A 23907-nucleotide genomic window follows, 5' to 3' on the forward strand; every position below is an offset into this window, starting at 1 on the left:
CATTTGGAGAATGAACCAGTGGATGGGAGTGTATTCTCTGACTATTAAAAAATAAAGAGAGGAAGAGAGACAAAGCTAGTTATACAGATCAATTCATATAGTTTGCAATCTTTGGAAATTATTTTTACTCACTACCAAAGCTCTGCAGATTCAACCAGGTTGCTGCATTTCAGTAATCTGTCCATTTTATTGTTCAGCACTATTGCATGGTGTGGATATACCATATTTTGCCCAATCATTCATCAACCCAGTGTCTCTGGGTTATTTCTAGTTTTTGGCTATTAAGAATAAAACAGCTATGAACATTGGTGTATAGGTTTTTGTGTGAACATAAGTCTTCTTTTTCCTAAGATAATGTTCAGGGATCTAACTGCATGGCCACATGTTAGCTGCATTCTTAATGTTTAAATAAACTACAAACTGTTTCCCAGAGGGCTGATGTCATTTTTATATCACCACCAGCAATGTAGGAGTAATCAAGTTTCTCCACATCCTCATTAGCATTTGGTGTTTTCCTTTTTTTCATTTTAGCCATTGTGATGGGTATGTAGTGCTATTTCACTGAGGTTTCAATTAGCAATTTCCTCAGTGGTTAGTAATGCTGAATATTTTTACAAGTGCTTAATTGCCATTTGCATATACATTTTGATGAACAATCTGCTGTCCTTTACCCATTTTCTGATTTTCTAAAATTTACTAATGAGTTTTTATATTTTACATACTAGTCCTTAGTTTGGTATTTTTTGCAAATATTTTCTCTAAATCTGTACATTTTTTAAATCTATTTAACATGCCCTTTCACAGTGAGTAAGTGTTCTTTAAATATTTATTTTCACCTACTTGAAAGGAACAACAATACAGAAAGAGAGAAAGATATGATCCACCTGCTGGTTCCCTCCTCAAATGTCTCCAAGTACCGGAGTTGGGCCGGGATGAAGACAGAAGCCCAAAGCTCTATATCAGTCTCTCCCATAAGTGGCACAGGCCCAAGCAAAGCTGAGCCATCATCTTCTGCAACCCAGGATGCATCAGCAGGAAACTGGACTGGGAATGGAGTAGCCAGGACCTGAAGTGGTACTCTGATGTCCAAGGTAGTTATCTCAAGTGGTGGCTCAACCTGCTGTGCCACAATACCCACCCCATCATTAAATATTTTTGAAGGCTAATTTATAAGATTTTCCTATTAGTGTTATAATTTGATGATAAGTATGTCTAGGCCCATATGCTGAAGATTTTAAATGTAAAAGATAACAGTTCAATGTTTTACATTTAATTCTGTGATTCATTTTGAGTTAGCTACTGTAAAAAGTGTGAGAGGTTCATGCTTTTTTGTCTTATAGATCTGTAATTGCTACAGCACCATTTATTGAAAAGGTTACCTTCCTCCACTGAATTGCTTCAGCACCTTTGTTAAAAATATGTTGTGATAACCCAAAAGTTGTACCTATGAAATTTATATTTATTAAATAAAAGCTTTCTATTAAAATATATTGTGTATATTTTTGTCAGTGTATTTCTGGATTATTTAGTTGGCCCCACTGACATATGTGTCTATTAGTTTACCAATATCACATAGTCATGATGACTGAAGCTATATAAAACTTGAAATAGAGAGTTTAATCCAATTTAATTTTTTCTTCCTAAGTGTTTTAGCTACTCTAACTCCCTTGTGTTTCCATTTATGTAATCTATTTGTATAAAAATATTATTAGATTTTGCTTCATAAGAATTGTATTAAACCTTGATATCAATTTGTGAAAAAGTAACATCTTTACAAGGGCAATGATTCTAATGAACAAAACATGTCTCTCTTCATGCATTTAATCTTTTACTTCTTTCACTATTGTTTTGTAGTTTTCAGCATATATGGCCTGCACATATAGTTTTAAAATTAATACCTAAGTATTTCATTATATCATTTGAGTTTTTGTGACAAAAATGGTACTAAGTCTAAATTTTGGTGTTCATGTTTTCATTATTAGGATACAGAAATGATTTTTATGTTTATCTTGTATCTTTTTTCAAAGATTTATTTATTTATTTGAAAGGCAGAATTAGAGAGAGGCAGAGGCTAGGATGGAGGGAGGGAGGGAGGGAAGAAGGGAGAGAGAAGGAGAGGAGAGAGGGAGAGAGGGAGAGACAGTTCTTCCATCCTGTGGTTCACTCCCCAAACAGCTGCAATGGTCAGAGCTGGGCTGATCTAAAGTCAGGAGCCAGGAATTTCTTTCAGGTCTCCCAAGCAAGTGCAGGGGTCCAAAGACTTGGGTCATCTTCTATTGCTTTCCCAGGCCATAGCAGAGAACTAGATCGGAAGTGGAGCAGCTGGGATTTAAACCAGAACCCATTCCACTATGCCATAGTGCCAGTCCTATCTTGTATCTTGCAACCTTGTTTATTAACTCACTTATCAGTTACACGATTTTTTTTTTCATTTATTTATTTGAAAGGCAGAGTTACAGAGGGGCAGAGACATAGAGAGATTGAGAGAGATTGAGAGAGATTGAGAGAGAGAGAGAGAGAGAGAGAGAGAGAGAGGTCTTCCATCCACTGGTTCACTCCCAAAATGGCTACAACAGCCAGAGCTGAACTGATCTGAAGCCAGGAGCTTCCTCTGGGTCTACCATGTGGGTGCAGGGGCCCAAGCACTTCTACTGCTTTCCCAGGCCATAGCAGAGAGGTGGAACAGAAGTGGAGCAGCTGGGACTTGAACTGGCGCCCATATGGGATGCTGGCACTGCAGGTGGCAGCTACCAATTAAGCCACAGCACAGGCCCTGAGAATTTTTTTATCTTGTAAATTCCTTGAGATTATCAACTGACATAATCATGTCATGAAAAAATATAGTAAACTTTGTTTCTTCCCTCCTGAGTTGTAAGCCTTTTATTTCCTTTTCTTGCTTTGTAGCATTACCTAGAATTTCCAGCAACAATGTTGAGTAGTGGTGAGAACAGATATTCCTGCTTTGTTCCTTACCTAAAATATTTTGACTTCTGACATTAAGAATAATGTTAACTTTTTTTTTCCATTTTTAAAAAAAGATTTATTTACTAATTAAAAGGGAGGGAGGGAGGAAGAGAGATATCTTCCATCTGCTGGTTTACTCCCTAACATCTGGCACTGGGCAAAGCCAAGACTGGAACTCCAACTTGGTTTCCTAAGTGGGTGGCAGGGGCTCAAGCATTTGGACCATCCTCTACTGCTTTCCCAGGCACACTGGCAGGGAATTGGACTGGAAGTGGAGCAGCTGGGACTTGAACAGTTGTTTATATGGGATTTTTGTATGGCAGGTGATGGTTTAACCTGCTGTACCACATCACTGGCACCTATAATGTTAATTATAGGGTATCTTTTGTGCATGGTCCTTAACATACAGAGGACTCAATTTCTATTTTTCTGGGAGTTTTAAAACATGTTGGTGTTGAATTTTGTCACGTTTTTCCTGCATCAACCACTATGATCATGTGATTCTGCCTTACTCTGATAAAAAGGTAGATTATACTGACTGACTGGTTTCTGAATACTGAACAAGTCTTGCATCCTTGGAATAAATCTCATTTGGCGATGATGTAGTCTATATATTCTATATATGTACATAGATATTCTATATATACATTCTATATATGTACATGTATATGATTATATACATTGTTGAAATTGTGGTTACTAGCACTTTGTTGAGGATTCTGCTTACATATCAATAAAGAATAATCAGTCTATATTTATTGTTTTGTGAGCTTTGATATTAGTTTCATAAAATAAATAGGGTAGTATTCTATTTCTTATATTGCCTTGAAAAGGTAGTATAGAATTAGTATTCATACCTAATGTTTAAATGTTTGGCAGAATTCTCCAGGAAGTGGCTGGTGGTGTGGCATAGTAGGTTAAGCCTCTGTCTGCAGTGCTGGCATCCAATATGGGCACCAATTCATGTCCTGGCTGCTCCACTTCCAATCCAGCTCCCTGCTAATATGCCTGGGAAAGCAGTAGAGGATGGCCCAAGCTCTTGGGCCCCCACACCCATGTGGGTGACCCCGAAGAAACTCCTGGTTCCTGGCTTTAGCCTGGTCCAATCCTGGCCATTGCAGCCATTTGTGGAGTGAATGAGTGGATGAAAGACTTCTCTGTGTTTCTCCCTCTCTCTCTGTAACTGTGCCTTCGAAGTAAATACATCTTAAAAATTCTTTTAGTTTATTTATTTTTATTTCTTGACAGGCATGTGACAGACTGACAGATTGAGAGAAGGGTATTTTCTATTTGCTGATTCACTCCCCAAATGCCTGGCAACAGCTGGGGCTGTGCCAGGCCAAAGCCGGGAGCCTAGAACTCAATCTGGATCTCCCATATTGGTAGCAAGGACCTGAGTACTTGCACCATCATCTGCTGCCTCCTGGTGTGTGTGTCAGCAAGAAGCTGGATTGAAAGTGGAGGCAGAACTTCATCCCAGGAACTAAAATATGGGATGTGGATGTCCCAAGCGGTGGCTTAATCTGCTGTGCCACAATGCCAACCCCCAAACTTTGTTTAACTGATTTTTATTTCCAATGTCATTGATTTCTGCTCTTTACTATTTCCTCCCTTTAGGTTTATTTTTTCTTTTTTTGGAGTTTATTTTGCTTTGAGTTTGTGAGATATAAGTTAGGATTTTTCTCTTTATTACTGCATTTATTTCTACAAATCTGTAGCACTGCTTTTCTACACATTGATATACTGTATTTTCATTTGGTAAATTTGCTGTTGTACTTTCTCTACCTACACATCTTTAACCTACACATTAGAACTGAATTGTTCAGTAGACCTCTCCAATTACTCGTCACTGATTTGTTGCTTAATTCCATTGTGACTGCAGAATACACTTTGCATAACTTCAATACTTTTAAGTCTACTGAGGTTTATTTTATATGCTCTGTGGGAACCTAAGGGATGTAAAAACTAAGGATGTCCATATGGCTGCTTATCAGGTTTATCAGTTTTGTGCCTCACACAACTAAGACCCATTGTCTGATACATATACACTTAAGAGTGTTATGCCCTTCTGGTGAATTGACTTTTAAACATCATGTAATGTGCCACTCTGATTTTTTTTTTTTTAACCGAGCTTACTTTATTATGAATGTGGTCACTTCTGCATTGATTAAAATTTGTATAATGTAGTTTTTCATCATTTTCAACTTTTGAGTATCACTGTATTTGAAGTGAATTTGCTACAGATGTCATATTAGCTAAGCCATATTTTTAAATTCTGTCAATTGCTGGTATATCAAGACATTTACATTACATGTGGTTACTGAAGTGGGAGCATAAGCCTGCCACTTTTTTTTCTCTTTCCTTCCTACTCGTTAAACAGTTTTTTAGAGTTCTAACACTGTTGTTTTAGTGTACTTCCTTGTAAAATGTTGAGCATAAAATGCTCAGTCAAATTCTGGAGTACTTTGGAGTTCAGATTTTTAGATTAGGGATGCTCAACCAGTAAAATCAATGCAAATATTCAAAATCCAAAACAATCCCAAATCTGAAACATTTTGGTCTCAGCATTTTGGATAAGTGACAATCTGTATAATGTTTTTAGGAATAGCTAGATATTTATCATGGTCTACTTGTGTTGTCATGTTATCAAATCAAATTAAGTGTAGAAACCCTACTTGCATCCTTTTTTCCTCCATGGTTTGTAAGTATTTCATATATGTACACTAATAACCACATCAGACTTGGAGTTTTTGCTTGTTCATTGTGTTTTCGTCCATTACAGTATTCCAAGATTTATTCTTTTATCATTTCATTTTTACTAGATGACTTCCTTTAGCTGCTCTTTTATGGTAGATCTGTCATTGACAAAAATCTTAGTTTTCTTTCATCTGAAAATGTCGCGATTTCTCTTTCACTCCTAGAGATAATTTTTTGCTGGGTATAGGATTCTGGGTTGGCAGTTTTCTTTCAATCCCTGAAAAATGTGCTATTTTCTTTGGGCCTCCACAGTTTCTGTTGAGAAAATTTGCTGTCATTTGACTTGTTTTCCCCCATACATGTTATTTCTCATGGCTTTCAAGATTTTTCTGTCTTTTACTCTCAGAGATTTGACTATACAGAGGTTTGTCTTGGTGTGGGACTGTTTGAATTTATTCTCTTTCAGGTTATCTCAGCTTCTTCAATCTGTAAAACATATCTTTTGCCACTACTTAGGAAATTTTGGCCATTATTTTCTTAAGTATCTTTTCAGAGCCATCTCCTTCCTCCTTTCCTTCTAGAATCAATGACATAGCATATAATAGCATTGGTAATAGCCTCTTGGGCAGTTTGTTTTTTCCAGTCTATTTTCTCTCTGTAGTTTAACTGCATAGTCTTTATTATTCTATCACTGAGTTCACTACTTCCTTCCTCTGTCCTTCTCATTTTTTGTTTAGCTCATCCAGTGAGTTTATTTTAATTATTGTATTTTTTAGTTCTCAAATTTCTATTTGGTTCTTTTCATCTTATATTTCTTTTACTGACTCTTATCCCAAAAAAAAGGACCATTTATATGTTTATTTAAAAGGGCAAGTGACAGAGACAGGAAGAAACAAGGAGAAATGTTCCATTCTCTGGTTCACCCCCAGAATGTCTGGAGCAGCTGGGGCTGGGCCAGGCCAAAGTCAAGAGCTTCATGTGGGTTTCCCACATGGGTGGCAGGAGCACAAGAACCTTAGCCATCATCTGTTGACTTTGACTAATAGGATGTATTGGCAGGAGGCTGGATCTGAAGCAGAACAGCCAGGACTTGAAACAGCACTCTGATATGGGATGCTGGCATCCTAACTGGTGGGCTTAACACGACACATCACAGTCCCCACCCCTCTCACTGACACTTTCTGTTTATTTGCTGAAGTTATTTTCTACTTGCTTCAAGCATACTCCTAATTGCTTGCTGATATTTATGATGGCTGCTTTCAAGTCTTTGTCAAAGAATTCTTTTAAGAAAAAAAAAATTTTACAGGCAGAATAGAGAGGGGAAAGACAGATAAGACAGAGCTCTTATCCACTAGTTTACTCCCCAAATACCAGTGATCACTGGAACAAGGCAAGGCCAAACCCGGGAGCTAGGAACTCAATCTAGGTCTCTCTCCAGGGTGGCAGGAATACAATTACTTGAGCCATCACTGCTGCCTACCAGAGTCTGTATTAGCAGAAGCTGGAGCCAGGAACTAGAGGCAGGCATCAAACCTAGGCACTGTGATATGGGATATAAGCATCTTAACCGCTAGGCTAAACATTTACTCTGTGAGATGATTCTAACATCTGTCATCTTACTGACAGCATTGTCTTTTTATTCTAATCATTTTGAAATCTTCTTGGTTACAGATATGATGAATAATTTTCTACTGAAATCTGGGTATTTTGGGTACTGTTTTATGAGATTTGACTCTTGTATTTCTACTTTAGTTGACTTCCTCTTACACAGCTGCAACAGAGAAATGGTAGTGGTGGCAGAGTTGCCACTTTGTCACTCCAAGGTGAGGGTAGGAGAACCTCAATATAGCCTGGCAATGGTGGAACTATTCCCTGTGATATCTGGCTACAGAAGAATGGCTACCCAAGAATTCTTTTTCTATTGTCAGCTGCTCCTTTCCTGGCCCTTTAGCTACACTTTATTTTTAAATGTTTATATTTCAAGATGTTTATTATTTTTAAAATGTTTATTATTTTGTTTTCATCTACTTGAAAGTTCAGCAAAGAGTGAGAGGGTGAACAAGAGTGCATGTGTGCTCTTTGATTTGCTGGTTACTCTCCACATACCTGCAATGCCCAGGGCTGGGCCAGGCTGAAGCCAGGAGCCCAGAACTTCATCTGGGTGTCCCACAGGGGTGGCACATGACTAAGCACTTGAGTCAGCATCTGCTGCTCCCAAGACACACTCACAGAAAGCTGGATGGGAACTGAAACAGCCAGGACTCAGACTGGCACTCTGACAGGGGGTGCAGGTGTCCCACGCAGTGGCTTCACCAGTGTGCCACAATGCTCTCTCTAGCACAGTCTTTCTTTTTCTCATGGTGCTCACTAGCCATTTTAGATTTTCAGTCTCTTAAGGATCCAGTGTGGAATATAAAATATAAAATATTGCTCTGTCACTGCTCAAGTATCAAAGTATGTAGTTAGTCTGCTTTCTTCTCTACACTTTCTTTTATTTGTTTATATATATATACATATATAACATATATATAAAACATATATATATATAACATATAATATCCAGGGCTTCATTTTTACTCAGTAGGACAAATAAAGGAATAGAAATCTATTCCATCTTCTCAGAGCAAAGGTCCCTTGGTTATTATTTTCATGTTCAATCAGTTACTAAGTCATGCTAAGAGATTAAAGTTTAAATTTACCCTTTTATTAGATCAAATAACCAACTTTCACTTTCAAATACTTTGCCATGAAATAGTTTTAACTTTTAGGTAAAATCTCATGGAAGACTATATATTATGTAATATTTATATGTGACTCCTTTAAAAATGAAATATCAGATTATTGCTTAAAATCCTTGCCATTTGGGAGGCAAATTTTCACTATTCTTACACATGCATAGAGAATCTCTGCTAGATTAAATTTTACAAATTATTTTATTAACCAAAGTCACAATTTTCATAAAATTCTGTGAAAACATTAATATATTTCATTCAAGTGTTCAGCCACATGACAATAGTAATTTGTTGTTTATAAATAAATACTAATTGTTACATGTTAAGAAAATTAGCACAGGCCAGCGCCGCGGCTCACTAGGCTAATCCTCCGCCTTGCAGCGCAGGCACACCGGGTTCTAGTCCCAGTCGGGGCGCCGGATTCTGTCCCGGTTGCCCCTCTTCCAGGCCAGCTCTCTGCTGTGGCCAGGGAGTGCAGTGGAGGATGGCCCAAGTGCTTGGGCCCTGCACCCCACGGGAGACCAGAAGAAGCACCTGGCTCCTGCCATCGGATCAGCGCGGTACGCCGGCCACGGTGGCCATTGGAGGGTGAACCAACGGCAAAAGGAAGACCTTTCTCTCTGTCTCTCTCTCTCTCACTGTCCACTCTGCCTGTCAAAAAAAAAAAAAAATAAAAATAAAAATAAAAAATTAAAAAAAAATAAAAATAAAAAAAAGAAAATTACACAAAGGCATTAGAGATTTAGAAATCAAAGACTAATTTCCCACTACTTGATGGTATATCCTCTGAATTCATAGTATGGATCTTTGTGAAAATGCAGACAACTTGGGGCCGGTGCTGTGGTGTAGCAGGAAAAGCTACCATCTGCAGTACCCCATATGGGTACCGGTTTGAGTCCCAGCTGCTTCACTTCCGATCCAGCTTTCTGCTATGGCCTGGGAGGGCAGTAGGAGATGACCCAAGTCTTTGGGTCCCTGCACCCTTGTGGGAAAGACCTGGAGGAAGCTCCTGGCTCCTGGCTTCAGATCGGCACAGCTCTGGCCGTTGTGGTCATCTGAGGAATGAACCAGTGGATGGTAGACCCCCCCCCTCTCTCTGCCTCTCCTTCTCTCTGTGTAACTCTTTCAAATAAATAAATAAATAAATAAATAAATTTAAAAAAAAAAGAATGCAGACAACTGAATTGTGGATTTATGGTCCTTAAAAATCAAGAAGAAACAACATTGTGAATAATTATATGGACATTTTCCCAATGTCTGGAATCTCATCCAGCATACTGGCCTTTGTGGTTTAAAACACACATACACAAAACTATTAGAGATGACAGAGTTCTTAAGCTCTAAATAATGTTACAAAGCAATAACATAATACTTATTTAAGCAAAAGTGGATACAAACAGCATCTGAAAAGGTAGTTTGATACACATATTTCAAGTTGGATAAAAGGATGGAATGGGTTTCTCTCTGGATGTATTGTCTGAAATGGATTGTTCCTTTTGTGTTATCAAGTTGCAATTACTGCAAACAACAGGTCTAGCATTAGGTGGTTTCTGTAGGAAATGCATTAAGAATAATCACAGAACATCTCATCAAGATAGAATTTGTCAATGAAAACACCAGTGCTGTAGAATTAACTATAGTCAATTTGTGGGCTCAAGGGTAATTAGAAAAGCTTCAAGTATTATTCTTAATAAATATTTACTGACTTCTTACTATGTCAAAGTCACAATGCTAACTGCTGCCTGTCATCTGCTATCCTTAGTACAATGAGATTCTTCAATTGTTGGTTTCAAGAACTCTTTTCTGCTATTACTCTTACGAGATGTTCTTATACAAAAGACAGGAACTAAGCATTACTCTGGGTAAATTACTTAATTTCTTAGCTTCATTTCTTTTTATAAAGTAAGAATGTATTACTACATTTACTTAGAAAGGAAAACCATCTAATCATTTATGTATGAAATATATATATATATATGCCATATCCAAAAACATAGCTAAAAGAACACATGCTCAGAAATTTTTTCAATAGTTTGTATTAATCAACAGAAATAATTGGCTAATGCAAATTACTTCTATTAACAATGGCAGATTTCCCATGTTTTATATAATGTTACATAGTAGTACTAGCATACTCACTTAGGCAGAAGTAGATAAAAAGAGCTATAATTGTTTGGCATCTTGAAACACTTCCAAATTTCATTAGTGTTCTTTTCCCCCCTCCCATGCAAAATAAAATAGATTTCAGAGAAAATGCATACAAAGATGTGTTAAAACATTTAGGTTTCAAGAGAAAGCTCTGCATGTAACTTAGGAGGCTGATAAAGGATGACAAGTTACACGGTATTTCAAAGGAAAGTGGTTTTCCTACTTTATGATGAACTTAAAATACTATCAAAGACTTAAAGAGCTTATGGAAGGAATACCAATAAACAAATGTCAAGGTATATAAAATGTTTCTGTTAAGAAGATGACGGCCATTTAAAAGAGCTTATTTACCTCTTCTACATTGGAAGCAGTCTTAGCAGAAGTTTCCATGAAGATAAGTCCATGTTCTCTTGCAAAGGCTTCACCTTCTTCCTTTTTTACTTCTCTTCTAGATTCTAAATCGCTGAATAGGGGTAAGAAAGAGCAATGTTATTCATCAACATGGTACAAAGGAAGAGATCTGTAGAAAGTGTGCTATGGTACTCAAAGTTGATCACACTTTTGATTCATTTTTCCTGTTTTTAAGATATAACAATTAACTGCATTATTCTGGGTATTATTAGGATCAAGTGTTTAGAACCAACTGTCCAGCAGAAGAGGAATTCTGAGTTAGAGTTCCAGAATGCTAGAATCAGCAGCAACCTGAAATGGAGATTCCGGTCCAGTACATACTGCCTTTGAGTACAGTGGGTTGCCAAAGAAATTTATTTTGCTCAAAATAACAATTTGAATGGGCAGGACTTCAACTAGTCTCCTTAGCCCTCAAACCCTTCCACTGGCTCCCTACTACCTAACGTATCTAACTCAAAAACTGCTTATTCCCTGTTTTGATGTCTATCCCAATTCACTTCATCCAATAATAATTATCTCATTTTTTTCTCTCTGTTGTTTCCTATCCATTATATTCCTAATTATAAGGGTCACCCATCTGTAATCATTAGCAACACCTTTTATGAATGTATGATACTTTTTTTCCATATATTTGAACTATATGCTTCTCCCAGACAGCAACCAAATCTAAGCCACCAGTAAGGTGCCACTCATGTTTCAAACACAAAGAAAAAAACTGGCAAGAGAAAAGAAAATTTTCTTTATGCTCCAAATATTCTCTCATTTCACACTTTACTGGTAGAATGACTTCTACAGTAGAAAGAGTAAAAGCTTCCTCCAATAGTTTTAACCCTACAAAGGTTAATCAGATGATTTAAATGAGGGGAAAAAAAAGAGAAACAATCCTTATTAAGTGAGCAGCAAGATAATAACGATACTTCTAGCCACAAAGAAGTAATCAATACTTACCTTTTTATAATGCATATGTATCTATAAATAAGAAACTTCAGTTTCCATTAAAATAATAAATTCTAAAATCAAACCTACCCAGTATGTTATTTTGCTATCTTATTGTCTTTTTTTTACAGCTTTACTGAGGTATAACGACTTATAAAATTTGACGAAATACAAACATATACACATACACACACATATATACCTGGAAGGCCTTCGTTCTTGAAAAAAGTTTCTTCATATCCTATTTGTAATCCATTCCTCTTCCTCCCTATGCAATTTACAATCTGTCTTATGCTCCTATAGATTAGCCTGCATCTTCTAAGATTTTATATAAATGTATTCACAGAATGTCTTTTTTTATCTGGGTATTTTTCCCTTGGTGTAATTATTTTGAGTTTTATCCACTTTGTTGCATAAATCAAAAGTCCATTCCTTTTTATTGCTGAGCATTATTACACTGTAAGGTTACATCACAATTTATCAACTCACCTCTTAAGTGATACTTGGATTGTTTCCAGTTTTGGGTTAATATAAATAAAGGTTGTAGAAGTATTTGTGTATAATTCTTTGTGTTGATGTATGAAAACATACTTATGTTGGGTAAGCATCTAGCAGTAAAATGGCTAGGTCATATATTTAATTTCTAAAGTGGCTGTATCTATGTACATTTCCACTAGCACTGTCTTCTTGAGTGAAGTCCTGTCTCAAATTTTTTGCTCATTCTTTAAAAAATGTGGGCGAAGGTGGTTAGCTTGCTGGTTAAAACTCCTGGGTCCCATATTGAAATATCTTGGTTCGATACCTGGTTCCAACTCTTGATTCCAGCTTCCTGCTAATGTAGCCCTGAGAGGAAGCAGTGATGTCTCAAGTAACTGAGTTCCTGTTACCCATATAGGAGACCTGCAGAGTTCTGGCCTCCTAGCTTCAGCCCAGTTCCAGCCATGGCATGAATTTGGAGAGTGAACCAGTGGATGAGAGAACTCTCTCACTCTCTTTCAATTCCTCAAATTGACACAACAACACAAAATACCCGAGTATTTTCTTCTTAATGAACCCTAAGAATTCTCCATATATTCTAGATAAAAATACTTTGTCAGAGATGTTTTGGAAATAATATCTCCCAGTCTGTATTTTGGATTTCAGTTCCATAACTGTCTTGATCACCAACTTTTTTACTGTCTTGATCACCAACTTTTTTTTTTTTTTTGATCACCAACTTTTTAATTCTGTGGAAGTGCAACTTGATTTTTTTTTCCTTTAAAAAATGTTATATTTATAAGGCAGGTAGAATGACAGAGGAGGAGGGATAGATACCAATCTTCCATCCATTGGTTCACTCCCCAGATGTCAGCAACAGCTGAGGCTGGACTAGGGATGACACCAAGAACCAGCAATTCCATCCATGATTCTCATATAGGTGGTATAAACTAAGTACTCCAGCCATCATCTGCTGCCTCCCAGGGTGTTAGAGGAAGTGGATTGGGAGAGGAGGCAGAACTTGAATCTGCACTAATACAGGACATGGGCATCCCATATGCGCTGTGCTATGATTTTTTTTTACTTTAACAGTTGTATTTTTGGGGGCTGGCACCATGGCGTAGCAGGTGAAGCTGCCATCCATAGTGCCGGCATCTCATATGGGCACTGGTTCATGTTCCAGCTGCCCCACTTCCAATCCAGCTTTCTGCTATGGCCTGGGAGGGCAGTGGAAGATAGCCCAAGTGCTTGGGCCCCCGTACTCACGTAGGAGACCCTGAAGAAGCTCTTGGCTTTGGATCAGCTCAGCTCTGGCTGTTGCGGCCATTTGGGGAGTGAACCAGCGGATGGCAGACTTCTTTTTCTGCCTCTGCCTCTCTGTAACTCTTTCAAATAAATAATCTTAAAAAAATTTTTAAAAAGTTGGTGTTTTCCTGTTCCAATTGAGATGTTTGCCAAAGCTGTCACCAGATTTTATGTTTCCTTTTAGAATTTTTAAAAATAGTTTGAGCTCCTAAACTTCAGTCTATGATCCACTTCCAGTTAATTTTTGTATATAAGAGTGAAGGGTCAGTTTTTCACATCTGGTTATTCTCCTAGTTCCAGCATCCTTTGATGAAAAGATTACCCTTTCTTTCAGTAAGTTAGCACCTGTGTGGAAAAGTTGACTACATATGTATGGATCTTCTCTTGGACTTTTTATTCTGTTCCACCAACCTCTGTATTTGCTAATACCAGACTAACGTGATTATAGTAGCTTTAAAATAAATCATGAAATCAGTAATTCCTCCAGTTTTGTCTCTGTCAAAATTGTTTTAGCTGTTCTATAGCCTTTGCACTTCGGTATAAATCTTTAATATTATTATTATTATTTTTTTTTTATTTTATTTTTTGACAGGCTGAGTGGATAGTGAGAGAGACAGAGAGAAAGGTCTTCCTTTTTGCCATTGGTTCACCCTCCAATGGCCGCTGAGGCTGGCGCACCGCGCTGATCCAAAGCCAGGAGCCAGGTGCTTCTCCTGGTCTCCCATGCGGGTACAGGGCCCAAGCACTTGGGCCATCCTCCACTGCCTTCCAGGGCCATAGCAGAGAGCTGGCCTGGAAGAGGGGCAACCGGGATAGAATCCGGCGCCCCGACCGGGACTATAACCCGGTGTGCCGGCGCCGCAAAGAGGAGGATTAGCCTGTTAAGCCACAGCGCCGGCCATGGTGTAAATCTTAAAAATCAGTTTATTTACTCTCCACCAAAGTCTGTGATATTTTGATTGGGATTACATTGAACTTTTAGAGAAATTTGGGAAGAAATGACATCTTAATGATTTTAATTTTCTGATCTAGGAACATGGCATATGTCTCTATTTACTTAGTTCACAATATTCTCTTATCCTTTTCGTACCTAAAGATTCTTTAGGTCACTTCTCATTTCTAATACTGGTCAAGTGTGTCCTATTTTTTTTTAAGATTTATTTATTTGAAAGCCCGAGATACACAGAGAGAGAAGGAGAGGCAGAGAGAGAGAGGTCTTCCATCCACTGGTTCCCTCCCTAGTTGGCCGCAATGGCCGGAAATGTGCCAATCCGAAGCCAGGAGCCAGGAGCTTCTTCCTGGTCTCCCACATGGGTGCAGGGGCCCAAGGACTTGGGCCATCTTCTATTGCTTTCCCAGGCCACAGCAGAGAGCTGGATCGGAAGTGGAGTAGCTGAGACTCGAACCAGCACCCATATGGGATGCTGGCACTGCAGGCAGTGGCTTTACCTGATACTCCACAGTGCTGGTCCCATGTGTGTCTTTTTTTTTCAAGCGTATCTACTTTTTCTTCTCAGGAACTAGTTTTGTTTTTTTTTTTAAAAGATTTATTTTTCACTTGAGAATGTTACACAGAGAGAGGAGAGGTAGAAAGAGAGAGAGAGGTCTTGCATTTGCTGGTTCACTCCCCAGTTGGCCACAAAGGCTGGAACTGTGCTGATCCAAAGCCAGGAGCTAGAAGCTTCTTCTAGGTCTCCCACGTGGGTGCAGGGGCCCAAGGACTTGGGCCATCTTCTATTGCTATCCCAGGCCATAGCAGAGAGCTGGATTGGAAGAGGAGCAGCTGGGACTAGAACTGGTGCCCATATGGGATGTTCAGGCCAGGGCGTTAACCCGCTGTACCACAGCGCTGGCACCAAGAACTAGTTTTTCAGTTTCACTGCTTTTTTCTTTATTATGTCTTCTTTTTGCTTATGTTGGGTTTAATTTGCTTTTATCTTTCTTAAAGTAAAAGCTTAGGTTGTTGGTTTGAAAATTTAAGTATTTAGTTTCTCTCTAAGCACTACTTAACTATATCCCAAACACTTTCAAAGATGTAGAGATAGACTCTAACTTGTGGAAAACAGATAATAATGTAAATAATTCATATCTAAGAAATGAGACTGTGACTCATAGAATACAGAATGAATATACCCTATGAATATTGACCAGTCTTACATCCACCTGTAAATTAACTTCAGCATTTGCTATTTGATTATGAATGTGTGGCAGTTTGAGTTTTCTTATGAACTAATTGTAGATAGTATTTTACTGGTTTTTCATTAATTAATGAGATAAACAAAAGTTCCGATATGCTCATCATTATATGAGTCATGATTTTATTTTTCTAAAACTTATCTTTAAATAGTATCTATTCTAGAAGTGAATGAATTCTCTGACCGGCATTTAGGAAATACTGATTTTTGCAACCACTATGATTTTCTACTAAAGTTAGTGAAAAATTTTCCATAGTTTTGGAAGTTCACAGAAACTTTGGCCAAGCAATTATGTTTTCCATGGTACCTTCAAATAAAACTGTGATGATTAATAGTTTTCAACAAAGCTTATTATTTATATTTTAAAAACCAAAAGAAATATCTTACATTTTTCAAAATTTTATAATTTTTTTATTTTTTTTATTTTTTGACAGGCAGAGTGGACAGTGAGAGAGAGAGAGAGAGAGAGAGAGAAAGGTCTTCCTTTTGCCGTTGGTTCACCCTCCAATGGCCGCCGCGGTTGGCGCGTTGCGGCCGGTGCACCGCGCTGATCCGATGGCAGGAGCCAGGTGCTTCTCCTGGTCTCCCATGGGGTGCAGGGCCCAAGCACTTGGGCCATCCTCCACTGCACTCCCTGGCCACAGCAGAGAGCTGGCCTGGAAGAGGGGCAACAGGGACAGAATCCGGCACCCCGACCGGGACTAGAACCCGGTGTGCCGGCGCCGCAAGGTGGAGGATTAGCCTAGTGAGCCGTGGCGCCCGCCCAAAATTTTATAATTTAAGAATACATGTGGAGAAATGTACAAGAAAGGTAGTCACATAAATAGAAGCAATCAATTCTTTATCATTAATACAACATAAGGTCTAATTTAGCCTTTTTACCTTTTATTTCCAATAAGCATAATGACCATGTTGGAATTGGAATGCTGGCGGGCATCTTCTAACCATGTTGTCAAGTGGTTGAATGTATCTCTCCTAAACAAAATATTAACGATTACTTTTTTGGAAATACTTCCAGTAGTACACAGTTAATAGGATACATTCCATTCAAGTAATCATTTTTTGCTTTATCCACTTACATAATGAAAAACACATTTCAAGCACACTACCTGGGTTTAGAGTTCTTCTGATTACATTTCAGTTCAATGCAGCCATACTTTAAAAAATTCCAATCCATAAATATTACCAAATTGATCAATATGGAGGTTGCTTATTGAAATCCAAAAAAGAATTGCAAATTTCTATAGTAAATTTAAATTTGATTCAGGATACAGAGTTTTAAAAGCAAGTAGCCAAGGTAATATAAAGACAGAGCTACACTTTTATTACTGGTAACCATATTTATTTAGAAAAATTTTCAAGCTCTCACCTTGTAATATCATACACTAGTAAAGCCCCTGCTGCACCTCTGTAATATGACCTTGTGATGGAACGAAAGGACTCTTGACCTGCCTGTGAAGAAAAAAAAAACAAGTTGAGAGCTTCCTTTCATACACTGTCCTCTATATTTTCACATTTTTCATCTATAGAATATGGGGAGGTAGGGAAGGAGTCCATAAAGGGACAGGGGAAAACTGAAGTTCACCAGTCACATAATACCACTATTGCTCAAGTCAACCAGAAGCACATGCTGCTGCTCACTCCTGCAACACCCCCCGACCCCGCCCCTTGCCAACCAAGACCCCTAACCCTTTTTGGCAATCCCTGACAACCCAATTTACTGAATGGCTTCACAATACATGAATCATTATTAGAGCACAGAATGGACTCCTAGCAACTAAGCTCTGAAGACAAATTTGAAAGGAAGCAAATAACCCAGAGCCTCACATTTGAATTCAATAACCCACTCCCTGGGGCAGCTGTTGACACTAGAATAAATAAAGCCCATTGTAAATAAATGATGAATGACATCTTTACGCCCACCATCTGCTGGTGTAAAGGTTGTTGGAAGGCCAAGGATGCAGATTTTATCAGTTATATCATAAACTGCAGCGAGCTTTCAACAGTCATCAGATGGAATTTTTTGAGCAATCATTTTATTATGAAAAAACAGAAAATGGTTCTGAATTTAATTTATATAATTTTTTTCCATACAATCAATTTTCTCTGTATTTGATATATAATGCTTGTCAAAAGGCAACAGAATGTGAAAGTCATCTTTATATCTACTTGTGACACAGACACCAGATATTACTGAAATTTGGTAATTTCTTTTACTTGTGGTACTAACATTCTTATTTTTAAGAAAGGCTAGTGAAGGATATGACTATTGCCTATGAGTTTAAAACTATTACAGTTCTTATGAGAAGTTCTTTTTCATTTTTAATCACTTTTTTGTTTTCTGCCTTTGAGAAAAACAGCCATTTAAATTAGTCACTTTTATCAATTTCTGAATTAAAAGTCAATAGGTTCAAATAATTTGAAAAACTTTCAGGTTTAACTATTTTGAGTTCTGATTTTCAAGTGTAAATGTTAAACCTTTTCCACTCTCAGAAGGCACAATGACAAGCTGCCATCTTCTAACACAAACACTCTACAGTATCTTGCTTTAGTTGGTTCTCCCACTAGACTCCCTCTTTCCCATGTCCCCCACCTCCAGTGCCTAGCACTGAGTCTGGCACAGAGCAGGCATTCACAACCTGTTGAGTGAAAGAACAAATCCTCATGTCTCAATTATGAGCACACAAATGGTCAGTATCCCAACCACCTAAATAACTGGATATCAGGAAATTCTAATATAAGAAGATTCAATGAAAAGAACTGCTTCTTGCTTCCATGTGGACACTAACAAATGCTTTCCTGGTAACCAATTCTGGCAGACTAACATCTTATACTAAATCAGAGACTGATAAAATCATTACATAAGAGGACTGTAAAAATAACCAACTCACTTAGCATAGTTTGAGGTTAAAAAACTAGATAAAGGTTGGAAGCATGAAATTAATTACTAAGATGCATCTTTCAGAAGTTCTGTCAAATCCAAGTTCCAAATAGGAATACTAGGGTAATTCCTCTTTTTTTTGTTTTTTTTTTGACAGGCAGAGTGGACAGTGAGAGAGACAGAAAGGTCTTCCTTTGCCGTTGGTTCACCCTCCAATGGCCACCGTGGCCGGCGTACCGCGCTGATCCGATGGCCGGAGCCAGGTGCTTCTCCTGGTCTTCCATGGGGTGCAGGACCCAAGCACCCAAGCACTTGGGCCATCCTCCACTGCACTCCCTGGCCACAGCAGAGAGCTGCCCTGGAAGAGGGGTAACCGGGACAGGATCTGGTGCCCAGATTGGGACTAGAACGCGGTGTGCCGGCGCCGCATAGCGGAGGATTAGCCTGTTGAGCCACGGCGCCGGCCGGGTAATTCCTCTTTAATTGTTTAGCACAGGCTAACCAACGACTACTTCTTTAAGAGATTTATTTCACTGTGAATCAAATATACAAAAAAAGAAAAAGGATTTTGTGTTAGACAGTACAAAAAAGAGAAATATTTTATTAGTACAGAATACAAAATCAGGTTTAGAGCTCCTATGTTCCATAGCTAACCACAGAGAAAAGACACATTCCTTAAGACAATCTTTCTAGGACATTTTGTGGGGAGAATTAAAATGAACACATTGCTAGAAAAGCACTATGATAGGATCTAAAACTACAATGTTTATAGCCCAGATAAGATATTTTACAAAAGTAAAAGGGAAAATAAATTTAAGAAAAGGAAAAAAGCAAAATTCTATGGAACATTCCCATTATTCTCAAACTGTTTTGCAAAGAGCCAAAAATATGTTCAAATATGGAAATAACTTACACATACACAATGCATCACTTCATACTGGATCTGAATTTTGTCCATTAATGCAAAATCAAACAAAAACTGAAGCAAAAATCCCACACACATTCCAACTGAAGATTATGAACGTAGCCATGCATCTTAAAAGTTACTATTATTTTATAATAAATGGAGATAAGTATTCAAAACAGTTTCCAAATTCTTGAGACCTGTTAAAGCCATCATACATTATATTCTTGGGCTGTTTGGGAATAGCACTGGCAGCTTTGAAATAAATCTTTCCAAATAAAGTAATTTAGTATGGCTTCTCAAACTACAAATAAACCATAATACAACAACTAACTGTGTAAAACTAGCCCTATGGTTAACTATCTTGGACATACTGAAGCAAAGTAATTTAGTTTTTAATAAGCAGGTGTTTGGTGAAGAATTAAACACTGCTTGGGACACCCACATCACATACTGGAGAGCCTGGGTTCAAGTCTGAGCTCTGCTTTCAACAATTTCAGCTTTGTGCTAATACACACCCTGGAGCCTACCACCCATATAGGAAATTTGGATTCAGTTCCATCCTCTTGGCTTTCACCTGGCCCAGCCCCAGCTGTTGCGGGCATTTGGGGGGTGTACCAGTGGACCTCTCTCTTTCTCTGCCTTTCAGATAAACAAATGATTGAAATAAAATAAGACATTAAAAGAAAAGTACTTTACTATTTACTTGTGCAAACTGAACTATACTGTTTTTAGTGAAACAGAATGTTAATTTGGAAATACAGATGTTGTGTTTGATCCTCTTCACTAGGAAGTGTTGGTTAAAAGGGATCTTAAAAGCTTCAAACAAAATGGAATATAGAATTCTTTGCAGTAAAGGATTCTTGATAGTTATTTTTGGTATAAAGAAAATTGCATTTAATGAATCAGAAATGATGGACTCAGTGAGTAGTACCAGGAAACAAATAAACCAGGGTTAGTTAGGTTTTGCCAGAGAAGACCATGACTTTCCATCAGCTTACAATACAGCTGATTTCTAAAAAAAAAAGAAAAAACCAATCACCAAGATACCCAGATATGCCAAAAAGCACAGAACAAGTATGTCTCAGGAAATAACAGGCATCTCATTTTTAGGCAACATTTATGTGAAAGAAATTTTATAGTTTTTCATTTTACATGTGAGGATTGCTAAGTCAAACTCGATCCTCTGTGGCAATATTTTAAAACTTACTACCACTTGCCAGATAAAAATTCCTTCAGATTAGCTTTTCCATGTGTCTGAGTCTTTCTGTTAACAGTACTTTTTGTAACAACTAGGCTGGCAAGTGGTGGTACTTTTAATTCCTCTTTCTCTTAAACCCTCCATAAAATACAGAACTGCACACATTAAGCTACTACTTAAAGATCTCTAACTACACTAAGTTAAAGTCTTAAGCTCTTGGGAATTACATCTCTAGTTGTCTTTCAAGAATTTTTTTCTGGGGCTGACATTGAGGCATAGCAGTTTAAGCCACTGCCTACTATGCTGGCATCCTATTTGGGCATGTGCCCTGACTGCTCCACTTCCTATTCAGCTCCCTGCTTAATCTGCCTGGGAAAGCAGTGGAAGGTGGCCCAAGTATCTAGGCCCCTGCTATTCACATAGGAGACGCAGATGAAGCTCCTTGTTCCTGGCTTTGGCATGGTTCAGTCCTGGTTGTTCTGACCATCTGGGGAGTGAGCCAGTGGATGGAAGAATTCTCTCTCTCTGTAACTCTTTCAAATAAATACATCTTTAAAACAAATCACCAGATTTGCCAGCTGTTAATTTTTCTCCACTCATGTCCCATCTGTAATTGGAATACTCCTGTTTTTGTGCTTAAGTTTCTGCCTGAAAAATAACTTTTTCCTCCCTTCATCTATCCATTTTCTACTCCCTTAGAAGACTGTTTCATACCCCTAAATTTTTCACAAAGCAAGAAGGCTTGTTTACTATATCCTGTAGCTATCTTCTCACAAATCCAAAAACATTTTTATGTGGGTTCTTGGTTCTAACACTATAATGATTAGATAAAACCAACAAACTTCTTAAATGCTTTTTTCCCTTTATTTCTCCTTTTGGGAGACCTAACTCAGAGTACTTAAGTATATTTATAGTAGGCCTCAAATATGTTATCTTAATGGGCCCCAAAGAGCCAATAAAGTTAGAAAATTAAATTTGTGAGAATATTATAGTAATACTTCTCTTACTTTCACTGTTAGTCATTTATCTAACAACTTCAGTTAAGTAGAACACAGTAAGAGCCAAAATCAACAACAAAAAGAAGATTTTTACATTTACATTTAAACAAATTGTATACTTCCCAAGCATAAATCTCAGGTACTTTATTATACAGACTCAACTTTAAAACATAGATCTGTGATTAACAAACTTCTATCATTGAGGAAAAAGATTCTGAAATCTACATGTATGACCAAGACTTCTGTTTGCAAAAGTAATTTTTAGGCCACCAAAGTGATCATAGCAAGTATTGCAAAAAAGTCATTTTGGACTATTAGATTCTGGGCCTTTTAAAGTGCATCCTCTGTAGAAACTAAAGTAGAACCGGAGAAGAGAAACAAGCATTGGATATATCTAGGAAGAACAGTAGATGCCAAACACTTTAGAAATGTGAGGATATTTACTTTGAAAAAAAGATATAAAAAGGATACGATCACTGACTTTAGAGTTTTTTATTGCTAAGATATAAGGAGAAACTGGGAACCCCAGGTGGAAGGCAATCAGAGTAGAATGAAATGTCTAAGATAATCTCCTGTTCCCTGTGGTTGTTCAAGGAAAGGTTGATAAACAGCCACTGAGGGAGTCAAAACAGTTGGACCCCTAAGTCTCTCAACTTGTGGCAGATGGGGGCAGGGCAGGGGTGTGTGTGATGGAAGCAGACAGGACAGAAAGAAGCCAAGGCAAGCCCTGTCTCAGTCCCTCAGTTCCAGAGGCCTTTACTCTGGCTCCACTGCATTCTGATAGTCCATCATTACTGATAAAAAGAAACAAAGTAATATTCAGGGTTTTGAAAAGAAGCTTAAGGCCCGCGCCGCAGCTCACTAGGCTAATCCTCTGCCTGCGGCACCGGCACCCCGGGTTCTAGTCCCGGTTGGGGCGCCGGTCCTGTCCCGGTTGCTGCTCTTCCAGTCCAGCTCTCTGCTGTGGCCCGGGAAGGCAGTGGAGGATGGCCCAAGTGCCTGGGCCCTGCACCCACATGGGAGACCAGGAGAAGCACCTGGCTCTTGGCTTCGGATCAGCGCAGTGCGCCGGCCATAGGACTATTGGGGGGTGAACCAACGGAAAAGGAAGACCTTTCTCTCTCTCTCACTAACTCTGCCTGTCAAAAAAAAGAAGCTTAAAGTACCATTTGTCCTCCCTAAAGGACAATAAAACCTGTAATGAACTGCTGAAAAGGAACTTTCAGCACACAAATTTTCACATAATTGTCAAGAGTTTCACACTAACTCTTGATAGTAAAAATATTTATAAATCTAAAATTAAAAATATTTCTAGAGAAGTTTAGCAGATACATGGATTGAGGTAACACATGCATAATATAAATCTGGGTAGAAGAGTTTATTTGTATATGCTGGAAGGCATGTGAAAGAGTGATAAAAGGCAAAAGAGGAGTAAGAGTAGAACAGGGCATGGAAAGACTGAGTTGAGATTTGCAGGGAGAACTGACTGCCCCTGTCCTACCTGTCAATGAACAGGAACTGCGTGCACTTATGTTTCTTTGACTTATCATGGTAGACATGTCTGGTGTTGGCTCTTGATTTAAAAAAAAAAAAAAAGGAAAAAAAAAAGTCAGTCATGCTAGGGCCAAGGGAAAGTGCTTTTAAAGGGAGGCATTTAGAGACTCTTATCACTGCTTCCAGCTGTGAAACTGACTGATGGCCTTAGGGTATCTACGGGTTATCCAGTCAGCTATTTGCAAAAGAAAGCAAGGATGGAGGATGTGAAAATTTTGCAGAGGGGAAAATACTCACTTTATTTAAAATTTTTTTAAATTATTAATTTTATTTATTTGAAAGGCAGAGTTACAGAGAGAGAGAGAACTTCTATCAACTGCTTTACTCCCCAAATGGCCGCAATGGCTGGGGCTGCACCAGGCCAAAGTCAGCAGCCAGGAGTTTCACCCAGGTCTCCCCCACTTGAGTAGCAGGGGCCCAAAGACTTGGGCCATCTTTTGCTGCTATCCCAGGCACATTAGCAGGGAGCTGGATTGGAAGTTGGAGCAGCCAGGACAAGAATTG

General features: G+C 38.3%; 1 protein-coding gene across 2 annotated transcripts in view; it reads right to left on the reverse strand.

Moving 5' to 3' along the window:
* The window catches only part of RAB2A (RAB2A, member RAS oncogene family), a 90686-nt gene that overhangs the window by 13863 nt on the left and 52916 nt on the right, over window positions 1-23907 (reverse strand). For both annotated transcript variants that reach the window (XM_062188458.1, XM_062188459.1), the window contains exons 4-6: window positions 17235-17317; window positions 16748-16840; window positions 10893-11004 (exon numbers count right to left, since the gene is read on the reverse strand). In XM_062188458.1, coding sequence (XP_062044442.1) covers window positions 10893-11004; window positions 16748-16840; window positions 17235-17317 — 288 coding nt within the window. The remainder of the gene's footprint in view (window positions 1-10892; window positions 11005-16747; window positions 16841-17234; window positions 17318-23907) is intronic.

The sequence above is a fragment of the Lepus europaeus genome, chromosome 4, assembly GCF_033115175.1.
Source record: "Lepus europaeus isolate LE1 chromosome 4, mLepTim1.pri, whole genome shotgun sequence".
NCBI lineage: Eukaryota > Metazoa > Chordata > Mammalia > Lagomorpha > Leporidae > Lepus > Lepus europaeus.